This window comes from Diabrotica virgifera, chromosome 3 (genome assembly GCF_917563875.1).
Source record: "Diabrotica virgifera virgifera chromosome 3, PGI_DIABVI_V3a".
NCBI classification, from domain to species: Eukaryota; Metazoa; Arthropoda; class Insecta; order Coleoptera; family Chrysomelidae; genus Diabrotica; species Diabrotica virgifera.
The window spans coordinates 262,942,063-262,966,779 of NC_065445.1; the positions used below are offsets into that span (position 1 = coordinate 262,942,063).

At 32.6% G+C, this 24,717-nt stretch overlaps 1 protein-coding gene across 1 annotated transcript in view; it reads left to right on the forward strand.

Moving 5' to 3' along the window:
* Positions 1-24,449, forward strand: part of LOC126882739 (uncharacterized G-patch domain protein DDB_G0278987-like) — a 144,874-nt gene extending 120,425 nt beyond the window's left edge. The window contains exons 2-3 of the mRNA XM_050647728.1: positions 24,063-24,204; positions 24,361-24,449. Of these exons, the coding sequence (XP_050503685.1) occupies positions 24,063-24,204; positions 24,361-24,449 (231 nt within the window). The remainder of the gene's footprint in view (positions 1-24,062; positions 24,205-24,360) is intronic.
* Positions 24,450-24,717: the final 268 nt, after the last annotated feature.

Here is a 24,717-nt window from a genome sequence, read left to right on the forward strand (position 1 = left end):
CTTCATTCTTTTGTTTTTGAAGTAGCACAAAATTTTTAAGTAAAAATACAATTTAAATTTTTAATTTTTTGCAAAATGTTGTATTGGGGGAATAAAATAAAACTAAAAAATGAATTATTGTTTAATCATATCTACCATTTATATTTAATTATTTAATCGAGTAAGTCCAAATATTTTACGGTTATCCCTACTTTTTCTTTATTTACACGGAAAATTACGTGTACTAAAATTTTCACTGGTATGGAGATGTAAACATAAGTTGACAACGGCATTGTCATCATTAATATACATATGGCTATTTCGTTCAGTTTTTGAATGTTCTTGGATAACCGTTACTTGTATTATCGCTTTAATTATTAATTGAGTTAGTTAATAGAATTATTTTTCACTAACCATGTATTTTATAAGAGAAAAAGCGATAAAGTTATTTTAATAATATGTAGATATACAGGGGGTTTGGTAAAGAGCCATAGCTTAGCCTCAGGTTCCTGAGGTTAAAATAGGCCGATTAAAGTTAACTTACCTTAGTACAAAGTTTATAATATCCAAGATACAGGGTGTCAAAGTTAAACTTTTTTTTATTTATTATTGAATATTTCTTGACAGGTATGAGATAACAACATGAAATTTGTTATGTGGGGTTTTTTGGGTCGAGAAAACTAAATTCCCAACCAAAAATTATGTATTGCCCAGGGGGCGCCACATACGCTTTTCAGCACTAATTTATTACGTTCAATTTTTTTTATCCCTCACTCTGTATAATTTTGACATTAAAATTTTTATTCTCCTATTAGTTTTACTTAAAAAAGGTATACTTCTTTCATCTCCCTGAACTTAACAGTTTTCGAGATAAACGGAATTTAAATCTGCGATACACCATCATTTTTAGCATAATATCATTGTAGTTACACCCGAAAAATAACTTAAAACCATAAAATTATCCAAAAATGTATCGCAAATTTTTTCAAATGGAATTTGGGATGCAATGACGTAAATTTAAGAACTGGCACAATTATTATGGTTTAAGTTATTTTTCGGGTGGAACTACAATGATATGCTAAAAATGATGGTGTATCGCAGATTTAAAATGCGTTTATCTCGAAAACGGTCGAGTTTAGGGAGATGAAAGAAGTATACCTTTTTTAAGTAAAACTAATAGGAGAATAAAAATTCTAATGTCAAAATTATACAGAGTGAGGGATAAAAAAAATTGAACGTAATAAATGAGTGCTGAAAGACGTATGTGGCGCCCTCTGGGCAATACATAATTTTTGGTAGGGAATTTAGTTTTCTCGACCTAGAAAACCCCCACATACCAAATGTCATGTTTTTATCTCATACCTGTCAGGAAATATTCAATAATAAATAAAAAAAGTTTAACTTTGACACCCTGTATCTCGGTTATTAACTTTGTACTAAGGTAAGTTAGCTTAAATCGGCCTATTTTAACATCAGGAACCTGAGGTTACGATATGGCCCATTCTTTACCAAACACCCTGTATTGTTTCTATGGAACGCTTAGATAAATTTTGAACATATTTAACAACAGAATACATGGATCACAGAATATACTCTTTTGTATTATATGCTTTGATCTTCCACAAATAATAAACAATAAATAACTTTTTATTAATTTCACGTCATAAATTAATTATTTATCAAATACACTACAGTAGGAAAAATGAAAGATTACCCATGAACGAACATATAAAACACGCTGTATTTTCCTGTCACCGTGTCACACAAAAAATTGGCCAGCGCAAGTACATGTAATAATTATTATTACATGTACTTGCGCTGGGCAATTTTCTTTGTGACACGGTGACAGGAAAATACAGCGTGTTTTATATGTTCGTTCATGGGTATTCTTTCATTTTTCCGACTGTATCAATATTATTAAATAAAAACTCAAAATATTCCCGAAACCGTATCGAATATTTAGTAGCCTTGTTTGTCACTGTAGACAAGACGAAAACGGCGGGTTCGTTGGGAAAAATATTCCCATGAGATTTTTTTGCATAATTACATTCGTGAGACATCCCAGAATAAGGTTTAAGAAGTCTCCCACGTGTAAAGTGGGCCAAATTTTTTTTAACAATTTTTTTTAGTCAAATTGCAAAAATCAATATTTTTGGCCCGGACAATTTTTTTTGTAAGTTTTTTGGACCATTCTGGATAAAAAAGGTCTCTTATAATTTTTCTCTAAAGTTGATCGTTTTCGAGTTATAAGCAATTTACAATTGAAAAAAACGAAAAATGGCGATTTTCAAGGCTTAATAACTCGGTTAAAAGTTATTATTATGAAAGTCCGAAAGTGACTAAATCAAAGTTTAATGCCCCCCCCCCCCCTACAAGACCCTGAAGAATTTTTTGTCATAAAATCATTTTGTGGATAAAATCAAATGCTTAGTAGTCTGAATTACTGAAGATCTAAATCCGAAATCAGAAATTCGATCAAAAATAGAGCAATCAAGAGTATCCTTTTTAAAGAAGGCGAATTTCTGAGGAACCGAAGACTCAATCTGAAAATCCAATATTGAATGGTAAAATTTTTTATCCATTGTATTCTTTTTTATGGTGCCGAAATTTGGTCTGTTAATGTTGACTTAATGAGAAAGTTGGAACCTTTTGATATGTGGCTTCTTAAGAGAATTTTGGAAATACCATGGACCGACCATATTACGATCGAGATGGAGTTGCACAGAATGACAAGAAATAGAAAGCTTTTGACCACTATTAAAAGTAGAAAGACAGCATATTTGGAGCACATACTTAGAAATGATAAGTACGAGTTGTTGCAGCTGATTTTGACGAGTAAAATCTAAGGAAAAAGGAAGTCTTGGTGGATGACAAATATCCTGACTGGAAAACATTCGCGGCTGTATTGGGTTAAACAGAAAAATCAAAATTGTTCTGATTTTCTTGAACTATGTTTAAGAAAATCAGAAGATAAAAACGAATTTGCAATGGTATTAGCCAACCTTAGAGTCAGTGCTAGAAGAAGAAGAAGAAGAAGAAGAAGTAATAGCTTCCCTCTTTTGAGTCAACTTACGTAAAAGCTAGGAACAAAACACATCCACTTTGTTTAATTTGTTACCTGTTTTTCTTTTCCATCGATATGGTTTTTCTCATGAGGATCTTTCAGTGCGTCACAGTTTTTCGATTTCTTTCTAACGCATTAAATTGTATGTGACAGAAAAAAACGCACGTCGGTGATTACATTTCGTCGGTGACATTTATAACATTTATTTTAGTTGTCAATAGATGCCGCTATAATCGAAAATAAAATAATTTGCGAAATATGTAATATTTTTACGAATATAATCTGAACAATTTATAAGACGCAAAGAACGTCGACGTGGCTCTAAATGAAACGGTCCGTATAATATCGGGTTGCCTGAAACCGACACCTATCGAAGAGGTATACCCCACTGCTGGAATTGCTCCACCACCTATCAGGAGGAAGGTCACGTCAGTGGTAGAACGGAAAAAGCAGGAGACGGAACGAAGACACCCCTTATATGACCACCAAACTCAGCCAAGCAGACTAAGATCTCGGAAAAGCTTCCTGAAAACATCAAGATCCATCCCCGAAGCGCCAGAGACGCGCCGAATACACCTATGGCAAGCGTCAGCAACCGCGACACATTTTCCTCCCTCGGAGGAAATGGCTGCTGGACACAATTTACCGTATCCGACTTGGAAAGCGCTAAACAGACTAAGAACCGGCGTTTCAGGTTGTGCTAGTAACCTGAAAAAATGGGGATACCTGGAGGACGATACCTGCGACTGTGGCGCGGTTCAGACCAGCCGGCATCTACTATCATGCACAGAGATGAGAGAGACCTGCACAGAAGAAGACCTAATTATAGCAAATGACAGGGCCATCTATGTGGCCAACCATTGGAAATACAGAATTTAAAGTTGTTGGTGTTCCGGACACGGAAAGTAAGTAAGTAATTTATAAGACTATACAAATCAAAGAAAATACCATTTTTTAATGCAATAAACGCAATTGATTTGTTTTTATGCTAAATTGCAAATAAAATGTGACAACTGTCAGATTTAACTAAAATGTCATGTCACTAAAATGTATATTATCACGGACTTACCTTTTTTTCTATCATTTGTGACGCACTGAAAAATGCTCATGAAAAGAAGCATATCACCAATATCCCTCATGTTAAAGAAATAATTAACCAACTCGTTGCTGGCCTGATGTTTGTGCTTTAATACTTAAAAACCAATCCCGTCTATATATTTATAGTAAGGCATAGAAATTATTTATATATTTATAGATAGCTATAGAAATTATTTATAATATGTCAGTTTACAGGCAGATTTTAATTAAAATTTCATAACGGCTGCATAATGTATTAGCCGTTTTCGACCTAAATGTTGTAGCTTAATAGCAACTGTCGAAAATGATATGCACGCTATTTATAATTTGCACATATATACGGACCTAGTGGCCTGTCAATTATTAAATTAAATATTGTTTGTTTCAATATATAAATTCAGGTACAGCTGAATGAATATTACAATAAAAATTTAAAAAGGTTAACAATTAAAAATAACAGTGTAACCGTATTTCGCTAATACACACTATTAAATTATTTTTATAAATGTAGTGAGTGAGCGTAAACAACACCAGAGCAAAGATCAGTTTCAACAGACCAACTTCTAAAGAAATAAATGTAACGGTCCACCCGTTATAATATCATTTTTAGCTCTTTAATTATTTTTATAATTATTTTCTCTTGGCCTCCCAATTAATTTCTGTAATTTTCTCGTAAAGCACTAATTACGTGACGTCATACCTCGGTGATGGAACGTACTATATACGCCACCTATCGAGAATTATTTCGTGTTCTGAGAGAATTTGACGTTTACCTTGGCGGAGAAACGCATCTCGTTCGCCACTTGACTGTTGGCTGTCTCGACGAAATGGTGGGTTGATAATTTCAACTAAATTACTTATATTTAACATCTCCCGTTTAATTTTAAAATGAAATGTAGTTATTACCAATTGTTGTTTTGGAGAAAGGAGAGAAGTGTAAAACACAAATGAAATCTGGATACGAATCACCCGGTAAAATATTTATTTTTTCATAATAATTTTTTTATATATAGCCTGTTTTTTTTGTGACGGAACATTTGATATATTAGGTTCATTGTTAAATTTCTTAGTCAACTCATTATTTGGATTTTATGTAGATTATTACATGTTTTTTGAATATTCATTCAAGGAAAATTATATATTAATATATTTTTTGGATATACATAACCAAACATATGCAATTCTCAATTAATATTGGAAATACTTATCATTTCTCTGTAGGTTTTAAATTTATTGAACATCCAATATTTTTATAAATTCAATATATTTTTACAAATATATTCCCTCAGATAAATCATATTTAAATTTCAAATTCAATGTCATTATTTGTTCATATCTTCACACCCAAAATAGTTCAAGGTTGCCTGAGATTAGTTTTTGCTCCATTTAATGGTTGCTTTTTCTGTATTACATATTTCTTCTAAAAAGGTTTTTCTCATCTACTTATTTCTTCTTCTCTTTACTTTTTGCTCACCGGTTTATATGAGAAATAAAACGAAGGATATGTTTTTAGCCATTTGAAAGAAATATACAAAGCCATAGCCCTTAAAACATCTTGAGAAGCCCTGAGACAGCCACAACCAAGTTAATCATGGTAGTATGTCTATTTGGGAGCAAGCTATGGGAGTGTTCCAGCTCAATTTTCGTCTTGGCACCTGGGCCTACAGGAGGCATGGGGTCGCACCATCCTGATGCTCATGTTCGAGGATGCAACCGCAACCTCTTTAGGAGTTGTTTGGATTTGTTTTGGGAACATTTTGTGTTGTGCTTTAAGTAACTATTGGTTTTTATATTTCAGACTCTTGGTTTAATGCACTATGTTATTAATGTTTTTTCAGATTTAGTTTACTTTGATTTTTTATATGACATATTTTTTTATTATATTAATATTTGGTTCCCAAACTATTGTATCTATGGTAAGTTACTTGTGTGCACAAGGTAATCAGGCCTAGAAAATTAGGGGATTATATTTTATTATTGGTTTGATATTTATTTTGTAATATTACTTGCTTGTTTCCCAAATATTTTATTATTTATTCGCTTTATTCCATTTGTTCGGTTAATTTAGGTCATCGTTTCGGTATTTATCTTAGCTTCATTTCTATAACTTTTATCAATTAATTTTGCTTAATTCGTCATTGTATTTTCTCTTCGTCAGGCTTGTGCCTATTTATTTATATATTTTCAATATTTGTCAGTTTTCATTTAATTATACGTAGCAAGCGTACTCTAACCCTTTGGTAGAAATCTCATGTGAGTTGTACCCTATATGTAAGTAAGAGGTACTTATACAGTATGTCCCTGTAAGTTGTATCCATATGGAAAACTTTTTTATTATTAATTTTACGAAAAAAAGTTATTCTTTATAAAAAGCTCTGCATGATCCAAAACCTAAGATTTAACCATCAAATATCAAATTTTTTGAATATTATACGAGGTATGTCAAAAAGTTTGAATTTTACTCAAGAGTAAAGTAGCTTTATTTTCACAATATTGAAAATTGCTATTATGAAAAGTTGTTTGGAATTAAAAACTGTATTCTAGTATAAAATTACATCCTTCTAATTGAATTTCTTTTTTTTGAAAAATTATGGATAACTAACATAATTTTCAGTTATTTTAATTCAGATAACTCTTTTATTATTAATTTTATGAAAAAAAGTGATTCTTAATAAAAAGTTCTGCATGGTCTAAAATTTAACATACAACCATCTTATGTCAAATTTTATCAATTTTATACGAGGTATGTCAAAAAATATGAATTTCGCTCAATAGTAAAATACGTTTATTTTTCACAATATCGAAAATTGTTGTTATGAAAAGTTATTTAGAATTAAAAACTATGTTTCAGTATGTAATTACATCTTTCTAATTGAAATATTCTGAACTATAAAGGTACTTTACTTTTGATCTAAATTTATCTATTTGACATACCTCATATAAAATTGATAAAATTTGATATAATATGGTTGTATTTTAAGTTTTAGACCATCTAGAACTTTTTATTAAGAATCACTTTTTTTCGTAAAATTAATATTAAAAGATTTATCAGAATTGAAATAACTGAAAAAATATTGATAGTTATCCATAATTAAAAAAAAAAAAAATTTCAATTAGAAGGATGTAATTGCATATTAGAATATAGTTTTTAATTCCAAACAACTTTTCATAATAGCAATTTCCAATATTACGAAAAATAAAGCTACTTTACTCTTGAGTGAAATTCAAACTTTTTGACATACCTCGTATAATATTCAAAAAATTTGATATTTGATTGTTAAATCTTAGGTTTTGGACCGTGCAGAGCTTTTTATAAAGAATAACTTTTTTTCGTAACATTAATAATAAAAAAGTTTTCCATATGGATACAACTTACAGGGACATACTGTATAATTTTGTAACAGGTTACATTATTGTTGTTATCTTAGATAGATATAACTTTTGTATAACTTTTGTATAACTTTGTGATTTTAGAGTCACATTATATTCAATTTGATCTAACTCAGAGATTGCGAAAAATCTGGTAGTTAAAATTAATAAATGTTTATTTATTTTGTACATCATTTATTCTTATCCCCTTTATATTTACATTTACCTATATATTTAATATATTTAATACTTGACAGCCGTGTAAGATACCTGGGAGAGTGATAGAAGATCATTTTCTTGGCGCCCATGATTTGTTAGTTTTATTTAATTGGTTCTTGTTTAGCACTTATTCATCTTTATACATTTTCAGTACATTATCCTTATCTTAATATTTATCTTTTTTAGTCACCATTATCTACTATGAGCTACTGTTCTTCGGCAGGCATGCAAACGAGCCGTATCCATCCTTGAGTGTCAAGTTGTTCTCTTGCATCTCTTGCTAGCCAACTCCATTTAATTTGCCTCGGTCTCTTCGTACTTCTACTTCTATCCCTTTTAATATCCCCTTCTCTTCACTTCTACATCCTTCCACCTTCCTCCACTAATACTACTGGAAAGTAGTATTTTTTCCTACTGCGGCTTCTCAACGTAGAAACCACTTCATTCTCTTCTTTACATCCCATCTATTTTCATTTTTGTCCCACTAGTTACTTTCCTTTTCCTTACTTCTGTTGGAGTATATCTTTCTTTTTACTTTCACCAAGGGCGGATCCAGGGAGGGGGCCATGGGGGCCATGGCCCCCTCCGAGAATTTAGAATAATATAAATTTAAATATTTTCAGTTCAAATATTTTTAATTTCAAACACATATATATGTACAAAACAGGGGATAAATACGCTTTCTGCACTAGAATTGAAAAAAAGAAGTAACGGAGAAGCTTCAAGAATGACTTTTGGGTTTTTTATAAATCAAAATGTTGATAATTTTACAGAGTGCCAATTGTTAGAACGATCTTGACAGCCATCAAAATCGTATAAATTTCCATATTCTATACACACAAAGAATAAAACAGAAGTGAAGCGTTACTTGGGTCACTAGCACTTAGAACAAATGAAATGGTTGGTATTTTCGCACAGTCAAAAGGAATTGTTTTACAAATATTGCGTTTCATTTTTCTAATGAAAAATATGGACACAATAACGGGATGACAGCCCAAAGCCTTGTCACGAAACCTTTAACATCTTTCGCCAAACTAATGAGCAAAGACGGAGTCATAGTCATATAAACCCATGAAAAAACATCATACCACAAGGAGTGCGTTCAGGTTGAGCTGGATTTTCTAAAAAGTTATCGCAACACTCAAAAGTCAGTCATTAACCAGATAGACTCTCGGATGTACAAGAATTCATCTGTACTCAGTAGATATATCTTAAAAACACCCTGTAATTATCTACGATAATTACTTTCAGTTATTTATGTCATCATAACAATATTACAACCTTCATTCGATTATATAAATATTGTTATCCTATATCACGATTCAACTAATAATTGCAGAGTCAATTATAAACACTTTTCATGGTCGATGCTGAATAGGCATTTCTAAATATATAAACAGTAAAACTATAACAAGGGAATTCATATCATTATATTAGACATTCGTCATTCTATTTTGGTGATCAGACGTAATATTTCCACATTAAAGATTGTGTCTCTTTCTACACGAGATGTTCTTTGGGTGCGGTGCTACCAGCTTATGCTAATGCGAGTGTAAATAAAACAACTCAACAAGTAAAAGCGTATCAATTATTCCACCCCTCGGATAAGGGATAACCACCCTCACCGGGAGAAGATAGCCTTAGTGCCCAGGGCTGTCATATGGCGATCCAGAACCAGGGAAGAAATCAGGACTGGTGAACAGGACAGGTATGAAGAAACACGTCAATGTTCAGGCACCTAGACCACCTTAGACAACAGTGTGGTATGTAAAATGGATGGAGACATCAGGCCGACGCGGAGCTGAAAAGGGAATAGTATGGAGATGGAACATCGTGGGACAATGGAAAATGGACAATGCTATGGAACGTGCAGCGAGGACTTGTGATACGAACAAAGACGTGTAAAAGTGGTAAGTTCATATTAGCTATTTTTATGGTATTTCCTGATTAATATAAAGTATAAAGTATAAACATTATGTGCTACCTTAATTACATTAATATATGTTTCAAGTTTACCTATTTTTACTTAATTATTCTATTCTATTACCAATATTTATCAATATAAAAAGATTTTTTTACCCTCATATTAAGTTATTATAGGACGCAATGATACAATTTTACATGATTTTTACATATTTATCAACGTATACTTTATCCTTGCTGACTTTTATTCATTTATTATTTGACTACTGATTTTTAGTACATTTTTGCAATTTTTTATGATCTTAATATTTGCTATCGTAAATATACCTATCAAAATAAATATACGATATAACAAATATACGCTATATGCATAATACATTTAAATTATTATTCTAACTACTTATTTACAAGGGTTAATATAACGTTATTTATTTTTGAATTTTTATTACTACTGCAATTTTTACATATTTTTACCATATATTGACGTATTATTTTATCTCTATATTTTTTACTATATATCTATATACTACATATCTATATACACCGTAAGACTATCGAATTTATATTTTCGCTAAGAAGTGCAGAAGCTGAAAGAAAAAAAATTATGTATAAATGAGTAGCAACAAAGTTACTTGGGAAGATTTTGTCAAAATAGTTGAGGAAATTGCACAAGAAATAGACAGGCAAAGCAGAAGAGTCTTAAAGAAAAAAGTTCCGAAATCTAAGGACATAAAGGAAGAAGTAACGACACAGCTAATTAAAGCTTATAACAAGTTCACACAATTGACTAGGAAAAACTGGGAAGCACTTTCGGACAAACAAAGGGAATCGTGCAACAAATATTTTGGAAAAATCAGAGACAAAGTTATACGATCATTTCAAGCAGTAAATGTGAGAACAGTGGTTCCAAGTTCAATACATCAACCAATCGACAAGGAAGTTGAAGAGGAACAAAGCGATGAGGAAATAGAAGAAGGAAAAAAGCGACGAGGAAGGAGAAGAAGAAATAATTACCGACGAAATAAAAGAGAAAAAAGGTGACATAAAACAAGATATAACAATATTAAACATGGCTTTGACAATCAATGAATTTTTGAATATCGCAAGCAAGATATTGCCCAACGAGTTCGATGGAAGCGCAGGGAAATTACAACCATTTTTAGACGCATTAGAACTACTTGGAAAATTGGCAGAAGGTCATGAAGACACAGCTGTAACGCTAATAAAAACGCGACTCACCAATAAGGCTAGGAACCTAATAACCACAGAAGATACGATTCCACGGATAGCTGAAGCACTAAAGAAAGAATTAAAAGGTGATAATCCGAAGAATTTAATAGCCAAATTAGCCAAAAAAAGGCAAGGGCATAGAGATGCAGCAGTGTACGCATCTGAAGTGGAAGAGTTAGCAGAACAATTAAAAGTAGCATACATAGTGGAAGGAATGCCACTTGACTTAGCAAAGAAATATACGACGGAAGCTGTAGTAACAACAATGAAACGAAACGCTAATGCAGAGAAAGCTAAGCTAATACTAGAAGCAGGTAACTTTACATCACCGCAGGAAGTAGTATCTAAATTTTTGTCGATCGATACGACTGAAGAAAATGCACAAGGAAGAGTCTTAAATTATAGGACAAACTACGAGAATAGGAGAGGACAGCAGCAATACAGAAGAGGATACCATAACAAATATGACAGAGGAAGAAGAAATAACTTCGGACAACGGAACGAAGGAGGAGCAACGGACAATCAACGAAATTATTCGAACAGAGGATACAGACAATTTAACAATCAAACATACAGAGGAAACCAGAGAGGCGGACGTAAGAGGAACGTAAGGTTACTAGAAATAGAGGACAGTCAAGAAGAGCAAGAAAACCAGCAGTTGGGGTTTTGAATGAACAAGAAGTTGGAAGCACACAGGCAGAAATAAAATATAACATTTACAACTTCGACCTAAACCTAACGAACTTTGTACGAATGAAAACAGGAATTCTTGAAAACACAAGCACTTTTATCATAGACACAGGAGCTGATATTTCAATACTAAAATGTTCACAAGATTTTATGAAGGAACAGGTGAAACCAAACACAAAGGCGAAAATAAAAGGAGTCACTAAAGGAGAGTTGCAAACAATGGGAGAAGTTGAGACAACACTCGAAGTAAAAGGAACTCGATTCGAACACATCTTTCAATTGGTAGAACCTAACTTTCCAATTCCAACAGACGGAATCATTGGGAGAGACTTTATTTCTAACTTTCAATGTATACTAGATTACGCAAACCTTAAAATGCACATTACAGAGGACAACGATTGTTACATTAGTACGAAAATTCTGGATAATATAGACAATGACACCATAATAATACCGCCTAGATGTGAAATTTACAGAATCGTAAAAATTTTTCAAACGTTAAAGAAAGACAGGATAGTGGAACAGCAAGAAATACAACCAGGAGTATTCATAGCAAGAGCAATTATTTCAAGTAATAATCCATACATCAAAATTTTGAACACAACGTACGAAACAGTAAATGTAGACGCAAGCACAATCAGGACGTTGGATATTAAACTATTCAATATATATAGGCTAGTCAACGACAGCAAGGACAGGAAAAAAGAATTACGAGAATCACTGAAATTAGACATACCAGAATACATACGAGACAACTTAGTATCGTTATGCGAGGAATATTCGGACATATTCGCCCTAAGGCATGATATGTTAACCTGTAACAATTTCTACGAACAAAAACTAAGAGTTAAAGACCAAACTCCGGTATATATCAAGAATTATAGGACACCTCATGCGCAAACAGAGGAATTAAATCGACAAGTACAAAACCTAAGAGACCAAGGAATCATAGAACCATCTACATCCGAGTACAACAGCCCAGTAGTACTGGTACCGAAAAAAGCTATAGATGGAGGAAAAGCATGGAGATTATGCATAGATTTTAGACAACTGAACAAGAAGATAGTTACAGACAAATTTCCATTACCAAGAATAGATTCGATATTAGATCAACTAGGAAGAGCAAAATGGTTTTCAGTTATAGACTTAATGTCAGGCTTTCACCAGATACCATTAGAAAAATCATCGAGAAAATACACATCGTTCAGCACAGAAAATGGAGCATTTCAATTTACCAGATTACCTTTTGGATTAAATGTAAGCCCAAATAGCTTTTCAAGAATGATGTCAATAGCATTTTCAGGATTAACACCAGACAAAGCATTTCTTTACATGGACGATATCGTAGTAATTGGAATATCCGAAAAACATCGCTTAGACAACCTGAAAAAGACATTCGAGACATGTCGAAAATTCAATTTGAAACTTAACCCAGGAAAAGGTCAATTCTTTAGAAGGGAAGTAACATATTTAGGACATGATCTTTCTCAAGAGGGAGTATCACCAGACAAAGCAAAGTATGCAGCAATTGAACAATATCCGACACCTAAGACAGCGGAAGAAACAAAGAGATTTGTAGCATTTTGCAACTATTACAGACGTTTTATTAAAAATTTTGCGGAAATATGCAGACCACTCAACAAATTATCGAGGAAAGGAGTAGAATTTTCGTGGACCGAGGAGTGTGAAAAAGCATTCAAAAAGCTTAAAGCATCTCTGACGAAACCACCAATTTTAAAATATCCTGATTTCAACAAACAGTTTATCTTAACAACAGACGCATCCAATGAGAGTTGTTCAGCAATCCTAAGTCAAGACTACGACGGAATTGACCTACCTATAGCATATGCATCAAGAAGTTTTAGTAAAGGAGAATGTAATAAACCTATAATCGTTAAGGAATTACTAGCGATTTATTGGGGAATTAATTATTTTAAATGTTATCTATATGGAGCACCAACATTCAAAGTAAAAACAGACCATAAACCTTTGACACACCTATTTGCAATGAAAGAACCAACCTCAAAACTCACGAGGATCAGATTAGACCTAGAAGAATATGACTTCGAAATAGAGTATATAACAGGGAAAAGTAACTACGCAGACAGCCTTTCAAGAATAACATTGCATCAACTAAAAAACCTATACATAGACAACGCCCATATACTAGCTATAACAAGAGCTCAAGCAAAAGAAAGGGAGAAAGAAGCAAGACAAACAAAGGCTGAAAGTGAACTCGCACTACAGCCAGAAGCCACCAAACAGACAGTAAGGAAGGTACTAAATAATTTAGAGGCGCATAGACTACCAATTTTGTCCTTTGGAGCAGAACTAATCTCACCAAGACTGAGCATTAGGGCCAAAAACAAAATAAAATGCAGCAAAAGCATAACCACAGGATTGAATCATTTCGATTTAAACCAAGCGTTGGTACAGCTTGATAAGCTGGCGGTAGAGAATGCAGTACGTAAAGTAAAAATATACGTAAATGATATTATTTTTAAAATGTGCACAATTGATGAATTTATTAAAGAAGGAAATAAAAAATTGAAGAATATAGAAATATACATATGTGAAGTACCAGAAACAATAAAAGATGACAAAGAAAAACACAGATTAATAGGAGAATACCATAATCACCCGATGTTCGGAGGACACGTAGGGAATAACAGACTAATAAAGAAGCTAAAAGCAAGATTTAGATGGAAAAATTTAGAAAAAGACGTAAGAAAATACGTTAAACAATGCCATGAATGTCACATTAACAAACCGAATAGAACACTTGTCAAAGAAGACGTGATATCGGACACTTCTTCGAAACCAGAGGACACAGCGTACATAGACACGATAGGTCACCTCACTAGAAGCAATGAAGACAAAAAAGAGCGGCAAGAAGAAAAGAATAAGCTCAAAGCAACACCACAACACTTTAAAATGGGAGACCTAGTCCTTGTAAAAAGGGAAGAGAATGGTAAGTTTGATAGTCTTTATGTAGGTCCTTTCACGATAACAGAAGTAAATAACGTTAATTGTAAAATCAGAATAGAAAACAATAAAATCAAGGAAATACATAAGAATAGATTATATGCTTACAATCCGAAAACACAGTGAGTGACAAGTGTTACGAAACAATGTTGTTAAACGAACATTTTATATTATTTATGTATTTGCGTAGGCTTAGGAAGTTTGTATATAAAATAAATTTTTTGTATTGATTACAACACAGTATGGGTTGGTAGCACGACTTGCAAATTTCCCTCCCCGTAGTCGGAAAATTCCTAAAAAGGGAAGGTGTACAAGAATCCATCTGTACTCAGTAGATATATCTTAAAAACACCCTGTAATTATCTACGATAATTACTTTCAGTTATTTATGTCATCATAACAATATTACAACCTTCATTCGATTATATAAATATTGTTATCCTAGATCACGATTCAACTAATAATTGCAGAGTCAATTATAAACACTTTTCATGGTCGATGCTGAATAGGCATTTCTAAATATATAAACAGTAAAACTATAACAAGGGAATTCATATCATTATATTAGACATTCGTCATTCTATTTTGGTGATCAGACGTAATATTTCCACATTAAAGATTGTGTCTCTTTCTACACGAGATGTTCTTTGGGTGCGGTGCTACCAGCTTATGCTAATGCGAGTGTAAATAAAACAACTCAACAAGTAAAAGCGTATCAATTATTCCACCCCTCGGATAAGGGATAACCACCCTCACCGGGAGAAGATAGCCTTAGTGCCCAGGGCTGTCATACGGAGGTCTAAACAGAAACAGAAAATAAAGAAAGACTACGACCAATAGTAGGGTCTATAGTGTTCTTAGGTCGACAAAATATTCCTCTAACTAAGAGACCATCGTGATGATGGCCTTATACTTCTGGACGAAGATGCTGGACCTAGGAATGAGGGGAATTGCTGTGGTACTAAGGCAAAACCCGATATGTCAACAATTATCGATTTTTCGTTTTTAATGCCAATATGTACATTGAGCGATGAAGAATGTGATGACAAAACCCTACATGGCTAAACGCATCCATGTAACCAGTAGATAATAAAATTGTTTCCGATATGTCCACTATTACAAAAACACTGCGAACTTTTAAACTCATCTGCTGCAAAATCACGTTTTTTTACATATCGGGTTTTGCCTTAGCACCACAATGTTAAGGTTTAAAATCGCATCAGGAGATAAGACTCTTAAATAACACCTATCCACAGTATCTTCCTGAGCAACATGCATTAGTAGCAGCAGTTAAAATCAATTAATAAGATGTTGTGGTGAAGAAATAATTGAACAAATAATATTTGACGAAACGACTGACGTATCCCACGTGGAACAGCTTTCTCTAAATTTGGGATACATACACAATAACAACATTCGTGAAGACTTTGTCAAATTCTTTGCCGCTTATGAGGACCTAAAAATAATTAGTGAAAATCAAGAAAGAGGGAAAGAACGAGGCCTGGCAGGAGAAGTATTGGAAAAAATTGTATTAAACTTGTTGAAAGAACTGCACTTGGATCCGAAGAAATGTGTAGGAATCGGTACTATGGCAGGAATGGTGAGTTTTAAGGCACTTCTCAAAGTGTGTGGAAAGTGACTTAAAACTCACCATTGTAACCCTAATTTTTAAAAATTACCCCCCGTACTTCTGGTACTCCTCCCCAAAAAAAGTTTAAGGCCCCTCCCGAAAATCGGTCCTGGATCCGCCCTTGACTTTCACTCTAACATAAGTTTTCTTTATTTGTTTCAAAAGACGTGAAACAAGGTGACTCTATCTCACCGACTTTATTTAACCTAATATTAGAAGTAATAATAACGGGGACAAACTTTGCAAACAAAAACATTATTAACAGATCAACTTTAACTAGAAACATATGCAGATGATCTACTCATCATAGCGAAGACGAAGATGACACTTATAAAACCAGTTGAAAAATTAAATAAGGAAGCGAAGAGAACAGGGCTAAAGACAAACTATCACAAAACAAGATACTTGACGATAGGCAAAGACACACAAATACTAAGAAATATCTAATAACACAGAACCATCAATTTGAAACTGCATCCACCTTAAGCTTCGTGGGAGTAACAATAGATAAAGCCGAAAAAAGAGAACAGAGGAAAGAATTCTGAAGGCAAAAAGGCATATGGAATGAATAAAAATCTGCTGAGGAGCAAGACTCTAATAGTCGAGGAAATGAAGCATTTTGGCTCGAAATTTTTTCGTCCAGCATGGATTTACTTGAAATTTTCACAGAAGGTAGGGAATAGTCCAAGGATCGTTTTCTATATCATGTCGCTGTACGCTAAAACCTTGGGGGTGGTTGCCACCCCCAAGGGTGGTGGGAAATTTTTATTACATTTTAACTATGTAAACCGATGTAAAAAGTAATTCTGAGAAAAAAACGTTTGGTACATTTTCTTCGTAAAACTAATATTTTTCGAGGTATTCGCGCTTGAAAGTTACAGTTTTTCGTCGGAAAAATCGACTTTTTTAGAGGGTTTTTTGAGAATACCTCGAAAAATATGCATTTAATCAAAAAAACTATAGATAACAAAATGGTATCTTTTAGTAACACAAACTAAATTATTTTCCTATAATATCTTTAATACCAATACAAACCAAGATACGGAATGTTAAAGTTAGCTTTTCTCGTCAAATGCATAATTTGAAATATTCAAAGCCAAAAAGACACTTTGCATTTCTCGAGGAAAACTTAAGTTATCTATTTTCAAGTATATAATTAAACCTTTTAAAGAATAACAATAAAAAGTTTTTCTAGCATGAAAATAGAGCGACTTATGATCAAAAAAAGGTCGGTACCTGCTTTTCTTTACGAAAAAATAGACTACTAAATAGTAGTTTTTTAATACCTAAAATTATATTGTGCATAGATTTTCATTACAGTGGACAGTTAGCAAGATATAGCTGTTTAAAACCTATATTTACGAGCAAACACCCCCTTATTCGAGCCTTTTAAACCCACCCCAATTAAAAATTAAGGGATCTAACAAAATTTAATTTACACAGTCTTATAGCTCTTCAAAAATCCTACAAAATAATTTTTGAAAATACTTGTTATCGCCAAAAATGATGGATCAATGTTTATAAAACAAATTTTATTTTTTATATATAGTCCGCTTATGGAACATTTTCAACGCATGTATAAATACCTCAGAACTGGTTCGTATACTGGAAGATGACTTAAAAGCTGTTTGTATCTTTGTACTTCTACATATTTGTAAATTCGTATTTTTGTGTAAATAAATGTTTTTCTAATTTTTTAATTATACTTTTTTTTCTGCATAGATCTATTAAGTTATCTACTTATAAAAATTGTAATCTTCTTAAGGGTGATTTTTAAGGGTTGAAATATTATATTATATCCTGAAGCATAAAACAATCATTATTTTTAGCAAATCAAAACCAAATTTTACCCATATTAAAGTTTACAATGTTTTTATATAATTTTTGAAAATAAGGGGTAGTGTACACCCCTAGAAATAATCAACGCCCTTGAGAATGTTATAGAATTTAAAGTACAGGGTGAGATGATCCTAATCCCAAATTATTATATAAATCGATGCAAATAGGAATTATTTTTTAGGATAAGTAATTTTTTATATATAGCTCCAACAAGGGTGGTTTGAAGGGTTAAAGTATTATGATAGTATATCTTAAGGCATAAAACAATCATGATGTAACTAATAAGAACCAAATCTTGACAATATTAAAGTTTAAAATGCTATTGTATAATTTTTTACAAGTAGTTTTTTTATGGGTAGTTTTCACCCTTAAAAATCCAAAAGCTTACAACGGCTCAATATAGAAAATGAACTAGAGGGTAAATGAGCCTAATCCCAAATTTTTGTACAAATCGATGCTGGACGAAAAAATTGCGAGGTTTTGCCATTTTTTCAGTTTTATTTCCTCGACTATAAGTAAGAGAATAAATATGAACCTATATAAGACCTTAATAAGACCTGTTTTTACATATAGGATGAAAACAACGACAATTAACAAAAAAGAAGGAAATAGCCTTCTTGAAAGAAAAATATTGAGAACAATACTGGGCTGCAATGTGACAAGAGAGGGAGAAATAAGAATGAAAGAAGAAGAATTAAAGAGAGAAAATAAAGTCAGATACAGAATGGATAGGACATATGCAGAGACGTCCATACTCAAATATGTTGAGCAGGATAACTAACTAGACACCACTATGGCCCAGGTATAGAGGAAGACCTAGAAGGAGATGGCCGGATGATGTAGAAGAAGACATAAGAACAGTGAAGATGAAAGACTGGAAAGTTCGGTTCAAGGACAGGAAGAAATGAAAAAGAGTCACGATAGAAGCAAAGACACATAGCAACGTGTTATTTAATAACAGAGGAGTAATCCACCTCATCCAAGAAGAGGATTTTGAAAGACATGCTTTAGCAATAATCCCTATGGATTGTATTGCTTAATGAATGAATGAATGAGATGCTCTGGCTATTTAAAATTTAACCCCGCCTCTGGTAGTTGCTGGGTGAATTAAGTAGCTCAATAACTCTCAGTGCTGGTCCCAAGTCCGGATAACGGAGGAGGGTTTGGGTCAGGAAGGGCATTCGGCTGTAAAAACCTTGCTAAAATTTAGAGACTAGTTGCGGCCTCTCCTGACCCGTGCGAACATTGAGCTAGGACTATCTCTTAGAGAACGGAGGGGCTAAAGAGCATAGTATTACAGGTAAAGGAAAGGTAAAGAAACTTGTTGGAAAGCTAGTAAGTCGAGAGATCTTAGAGATGGAAACAAGTTAATATATGGTAGTTCGAACGGTAATGGCAGAAATGGATAGGCAACACCGACCAGTAATAGTGTGACAACACCGACCAGAAAAAAAGTGAGGCGAAAAGGAAAGCAAGTAGGCCAACAAAAAATAAAGTGGTGAAAGTTAAGGATAAGGATTTGGCCAGATTGTTTGAGAGAAAAAAGCTGGAAGAGCTTGAGGAAAAGGATACGGTCAATTTTCTTCAGGTTCCATCTCACCTACGGAGGTTGGAAATCATCCTAGCTATTTTAATTTTTGAGGCAGTAGCTCTAAATAGTTGTTTTGAGCTACATCCAAACCATTCTCTCAGGTTCTTCAGCCGTCCAATTCGTCTTCTTCCGATGCTTCGTTTGCCATCTATCTTTCCCCGCATCACATGTGAGAGATACTGTAGCTTTTTGAAGTTATACTTCGTTACGGGCGTAATGACGGTGAATTTTTATATGGTAAAACCTAGCGACCGGGCGCATGCGCATTATAACTTTGTTCTGATTGGATGTTCAAATGACATGACAAAAATTATCCAATATGGCAGCTGTGGGACTGTGGTTTGGTTATAATGTATGGTTGTTGCGTTTTAAAATTTGTAGGAAGAGAAAAAACAAACAAAAAGTTAGTTAATGGTGCTGCCTTTATGCCTGCGTTAATGCTAATACTGCCTTTTTAAATAGTTTTCATATTATATTTTTGGACTTATTTACATAGAAGAGATGATTGTTGCATGCCAATGTGAAAGCCCATCAAACTGTGACTAGTATGAGTGCCGCAGATCTCGCTTATTCAAAGCTAAAGAATCTTACACTGGTAAGTGTTTTATAAATAGTTGATCAAATTTTGTTATGATATTTGAACATAGCCACTTTGCACGATGCAAGTGATTGCGAAATTTATTAGTCGTTATACGGGCTCCGATACCTACCTATTTGAACCTACCAAAATACATAAGTAGTATGTAATACTTTTATTTACATAATTTGATTACCATCAAAATTTCTATCAATATTCACCTAATATATTGTTTTCTTACTCTATGTTTTGTTGTATTTTTTCAATTCTAAATCATTTCAATTCAAAATCAAAATAATTTGATTTACATAAGTTAAAAATGTCAAAAGTTTAATCCGTTTAGTTAGTCGATCTTCGCACATAATGACAAACTGTCTCTCTGGCGAAGCTTTTAATGCGAGTGAATCCCAATACAACGCAAATACCAGCCGCGTGGTAAGTTGGTTCGAATCCCAATAGAAACTTTTATTTTTTATTTTTTTTTTATACATTTTATGATTGTAAGTATATTTATTATATAATTTTATTTTCAGAAAATACGTATTTAGTTAAAAATTTTTCCGACAATTAATGTTCAGAAATCATTTGTGGCATTTTTAATGTGTTTGTGTGTGTTTTATTCTTTTATTATTTTAATTTTTGGCACTGTTTTAATAAAAATGTTTGAGAAGTAGTAAGTATAAATTAGTTTAATATTTAAATAAAATATAAATAAAAAGTATATTAATTTCGTTTATAATCATATAATCATATAATAGAAGTATAACTTCTTACGTGCGTACAAAGTACACACACATTTTTGTTTTCTTTAATTGTAAGTTCAACTTTCTTCTCTTTACCTACCTGTTCTTCTCTATACGGTCAATAACTTGTGGTAAACTAACCGTAAAGTTGTGTTACGAGTGTGAGAGAAAGGGCTGGGAAAAACATCTAGTAAACGGCCTCCTAGGGAAAAAGAAACAGAAGGATAGATAGAAGAAAAATATATGGCAAGTCTAAAGCAAATATACACAAGAAGATTTACAAGAAACGTACTGCAGATACTGCTGTATCTTCTGTACAGCTGTATAAATGTTTGGAAACACTGGAAGGGATGAAAAGGTTATACAGCATTGCTAAAGCAAGGAACAAGTCATCGAAACACTTGACTAGACATTTTTTTGTGATCTGCCTGGATATACTCGCATTACATTAATGGGTTTTTGTAGTAAAGACCGTAAGTGTTTTTTCAATTATTATTTTTCTAATTTATTTATTACTTAATTGTATAGTTTATATTAATTTTCCTTTGAACTGTCATATTAGGTCAAAATGTGTGAGCCATAAGTTACGTTGTTCATTTTTAGATTTTTTAATTCTTTATTCTATATTTTCGTAGCACTGGGAGTTTAGTAGTAGTCTAAGGCCAATTTATACTTTTTTTTCTAACAATACATATTCTCCATCTATAAAATTTTTATTTAAAATAAATTCTATATAAATAAATATTGATTTAGAAATTGCACCGAGATTGTAATATCAGATGACATAGAGCAATCTAAATATATTTTCCAATACAATAAAATTATGTTTGCTAGATAAAGGTAGCAAGGGAATATTCAATATAAATATTCAATATAGCTTTTCCATTTGATTCCGCTATAAAACTATATTGTTATTAAATTAGATGCACTTGCTAGTTTCAATATTGCCAGTGAAGGATTTTATTTACCATTTTTTGTTTTCATAAATGTGGGCTAGTTGAAACAAAGGCTTTATTCCAAGTGTTGATGATTTGGGATGAAAAAAACAATATTATTCTGAAGCTAAGCTATTTCTGTGTGACATTTTTGTAATTAACCATTCTAATTGGGAAATAAGCTACAATTTAACGTAAAAAAATAATTTTATTAACGTTTCGACTTCCACTTCGGACGTCATGGTCAAAATAAAATTAACATTGATGAGAAAATCTAAATAATTAAATCAAATTTTCAGATCGTTGAGCTAATATTTTATTCTTCCTCTTTGAGTGTCGTGCCCAAATTTTAGGCATGGGGAGTGTGTGAGGTAGCATGATAATTTGCTGATATTGTTTTCGATCTTGCACGATCTGTAACAATTCATCTGCTGATAAGCCAGTCCATTGACAAAGGCTTTGGAGCTATGAATATTTCTTCCTACCAATTTCTCTATTTTCCTCAATAGTCCAAGTAATGAAGCTTAAAATAGGACAAAACCTCGCAATTCTTACAGAATGTATCGATTTGCTTCAAAATTTGAGAATAAGTAGTGGATAGTCCAAGGATCAAAATCTATATCATGCCGAAAGGCGCTTTTACCATGGGAGTGGTTGCCACCCCATCTCGAGGGTGGAAATTCGTTCTTATATTTTAATCGCAAAACTTGGCAAAAACGTTCATTCTAAGTAAAAAACGTCTTATACATTTTTTTGATAAAATTGATAGTTTTCGATTTATTCGCTATTGAAAGTATTAGTTTTATATCGAAAAAATCAATGTTTTTAAAATTTTCTGCTAATAACTCCAAAAGTTTTCGTTTTATCTAAACAGCTTTACTTAACAAAAATGTACCTTTTGAAAAAATAAACAAAACCGTTTTTTAAATTTTCTTTAAGACCAATAGTAATCGAGCTATACTTTATTATATGATGGCTTTTCTTCGTCAACTAAATATTTTAGTTTCAAAGTCAAAAGTCGGGAAAACTATGCCTTTTTAGAGAACGACTTGTTGAAGCTAATTTAAAGTACTTAAAAATATCTATCTCCAGAAATAAAAAAAGTCTCTGGCTTAAAAATTAAGTGACTTATAATGAAAAGAATGTCAGTCCATATTTTTTCATCAAAGAAGTGATCGCAAGCAACCCCATAATCACCACCCTAATTAAAATTGGTCATTGACCTTATTTGACCTTTTTTATTTATCGCCTCTTTGCTTCAATAACGTGACAAGTCCAAAAACTCAATATTTTTTTATTTGATAATTAAAACCGCCGTGTCAAACTTTATTTTCTCCAAAAACGCGGTATCTATTCAGTGAGTAATAGCAAATGTATGAGGAAAAGAAACAGCGGAACGGTGCTACATTGCGATATCACGTTATCTCTTTCTTCCGAGTGCTTTGCTTCAAAAACGAGACAAGACAGTTGTCATTCCGCAAGCAAAGCCTAGTTTTTCGACAAAAAAGTGATATCACGACCATATTACATTGTGATTGCAAAGGTATGTATTCATTCAATAATATTTTTTGATTCTATAGTGTGATAAGTTTATTTTAAAACAGTGTTGTTGAAAAATGTCCATGGAGTGTGAATTGGTATATACCTTCGTGTCACACTGTTGCTGAAAATATGTAAACTTTGCTTTGGTCATCTAAGGATACCACGTTGTATATGATAAAAGTTTTCCCAGTACAAAAAACAAGTTCAAATTACATTCTGATGTTTCGTTCTTCCAGAAAAAAACAATATTTTTGTGGAGAATATTTTTGAATATTACATTGTTCATACTAAAATAAATAACTAGTATGTACTTATTTTTTCAGATGGAATCGTGATCTAAGAGGATCCTTGAACTTGCAATGGCAACCGAGAAATCGAACATTCCCGTTCTAATGACTAGGACAGGTATGTAAGTTTTAGTTATCTACAAAGTATTTAGGCACCCATTAGACGATAGGTTTTGTTGTCATTCATCACCGATTCTGGCTACGATTGACCGATAACTTGTGTAAAATTTAAATATCTGTGTTAGGTAGGGTATGCCTAACAGGTTTACGTATATGGCTGTTATTACTATTATTTTCTTGTTTTATTCTTATCTTCTATTATATAATATTATTAAATTTGACGTACCGTTTTTTAGATAATGGCACAACATAAAACATACAGAATGGAACTTCAAACATAGACGACTCATTGTTAACAGAAGGAAAAGTTGACTTAATATTTCCTAATCGTAGTCGTTGTGATTCGACTAGCTGTAGTTCGTCTATTGACTCGTCAACCAGCTCATCAAGCTCTTTCAGTGAAGGTAATTTTATGTATTCAATTAATGTTCATTTCAATGTAATCAAAAGCATTTCATTTTTTTTAACTAATTTCAGTAATATTCTATTCAATGTAATCAAAAGCATTTCATTTTTTTTAACTAATTCTGGTAATATTCTAACCATATCTTTCTTTACAGATAGCGACGACTCCTTAAAAGACCCAGACTATGAAGATGCAGAACTAAGACATCGTAATCGAAGAAATGCTTCATGTTCTGACGAATAAGATTTACCTATTAGCACAAGAAATCAAGAGAATTTTTTATGTGAAAATGTGAATCAGCTACCTAGGGAAGATCATGAAATGATACTTAATAACCTTATACCAATACAAAGTAAACCGTCTGATAAGGAAAATATAAGCGCCCCTCAACAGAAGTTAACAAATCCAGATTGTAGTCAAAATAAAATAGAAAAGAAAAGACGAAGACAAGAAGATAATTGGCAAAAAAATGTAGTAAAGAAACTGATAAATTGTGGAAAATCTCATCAAA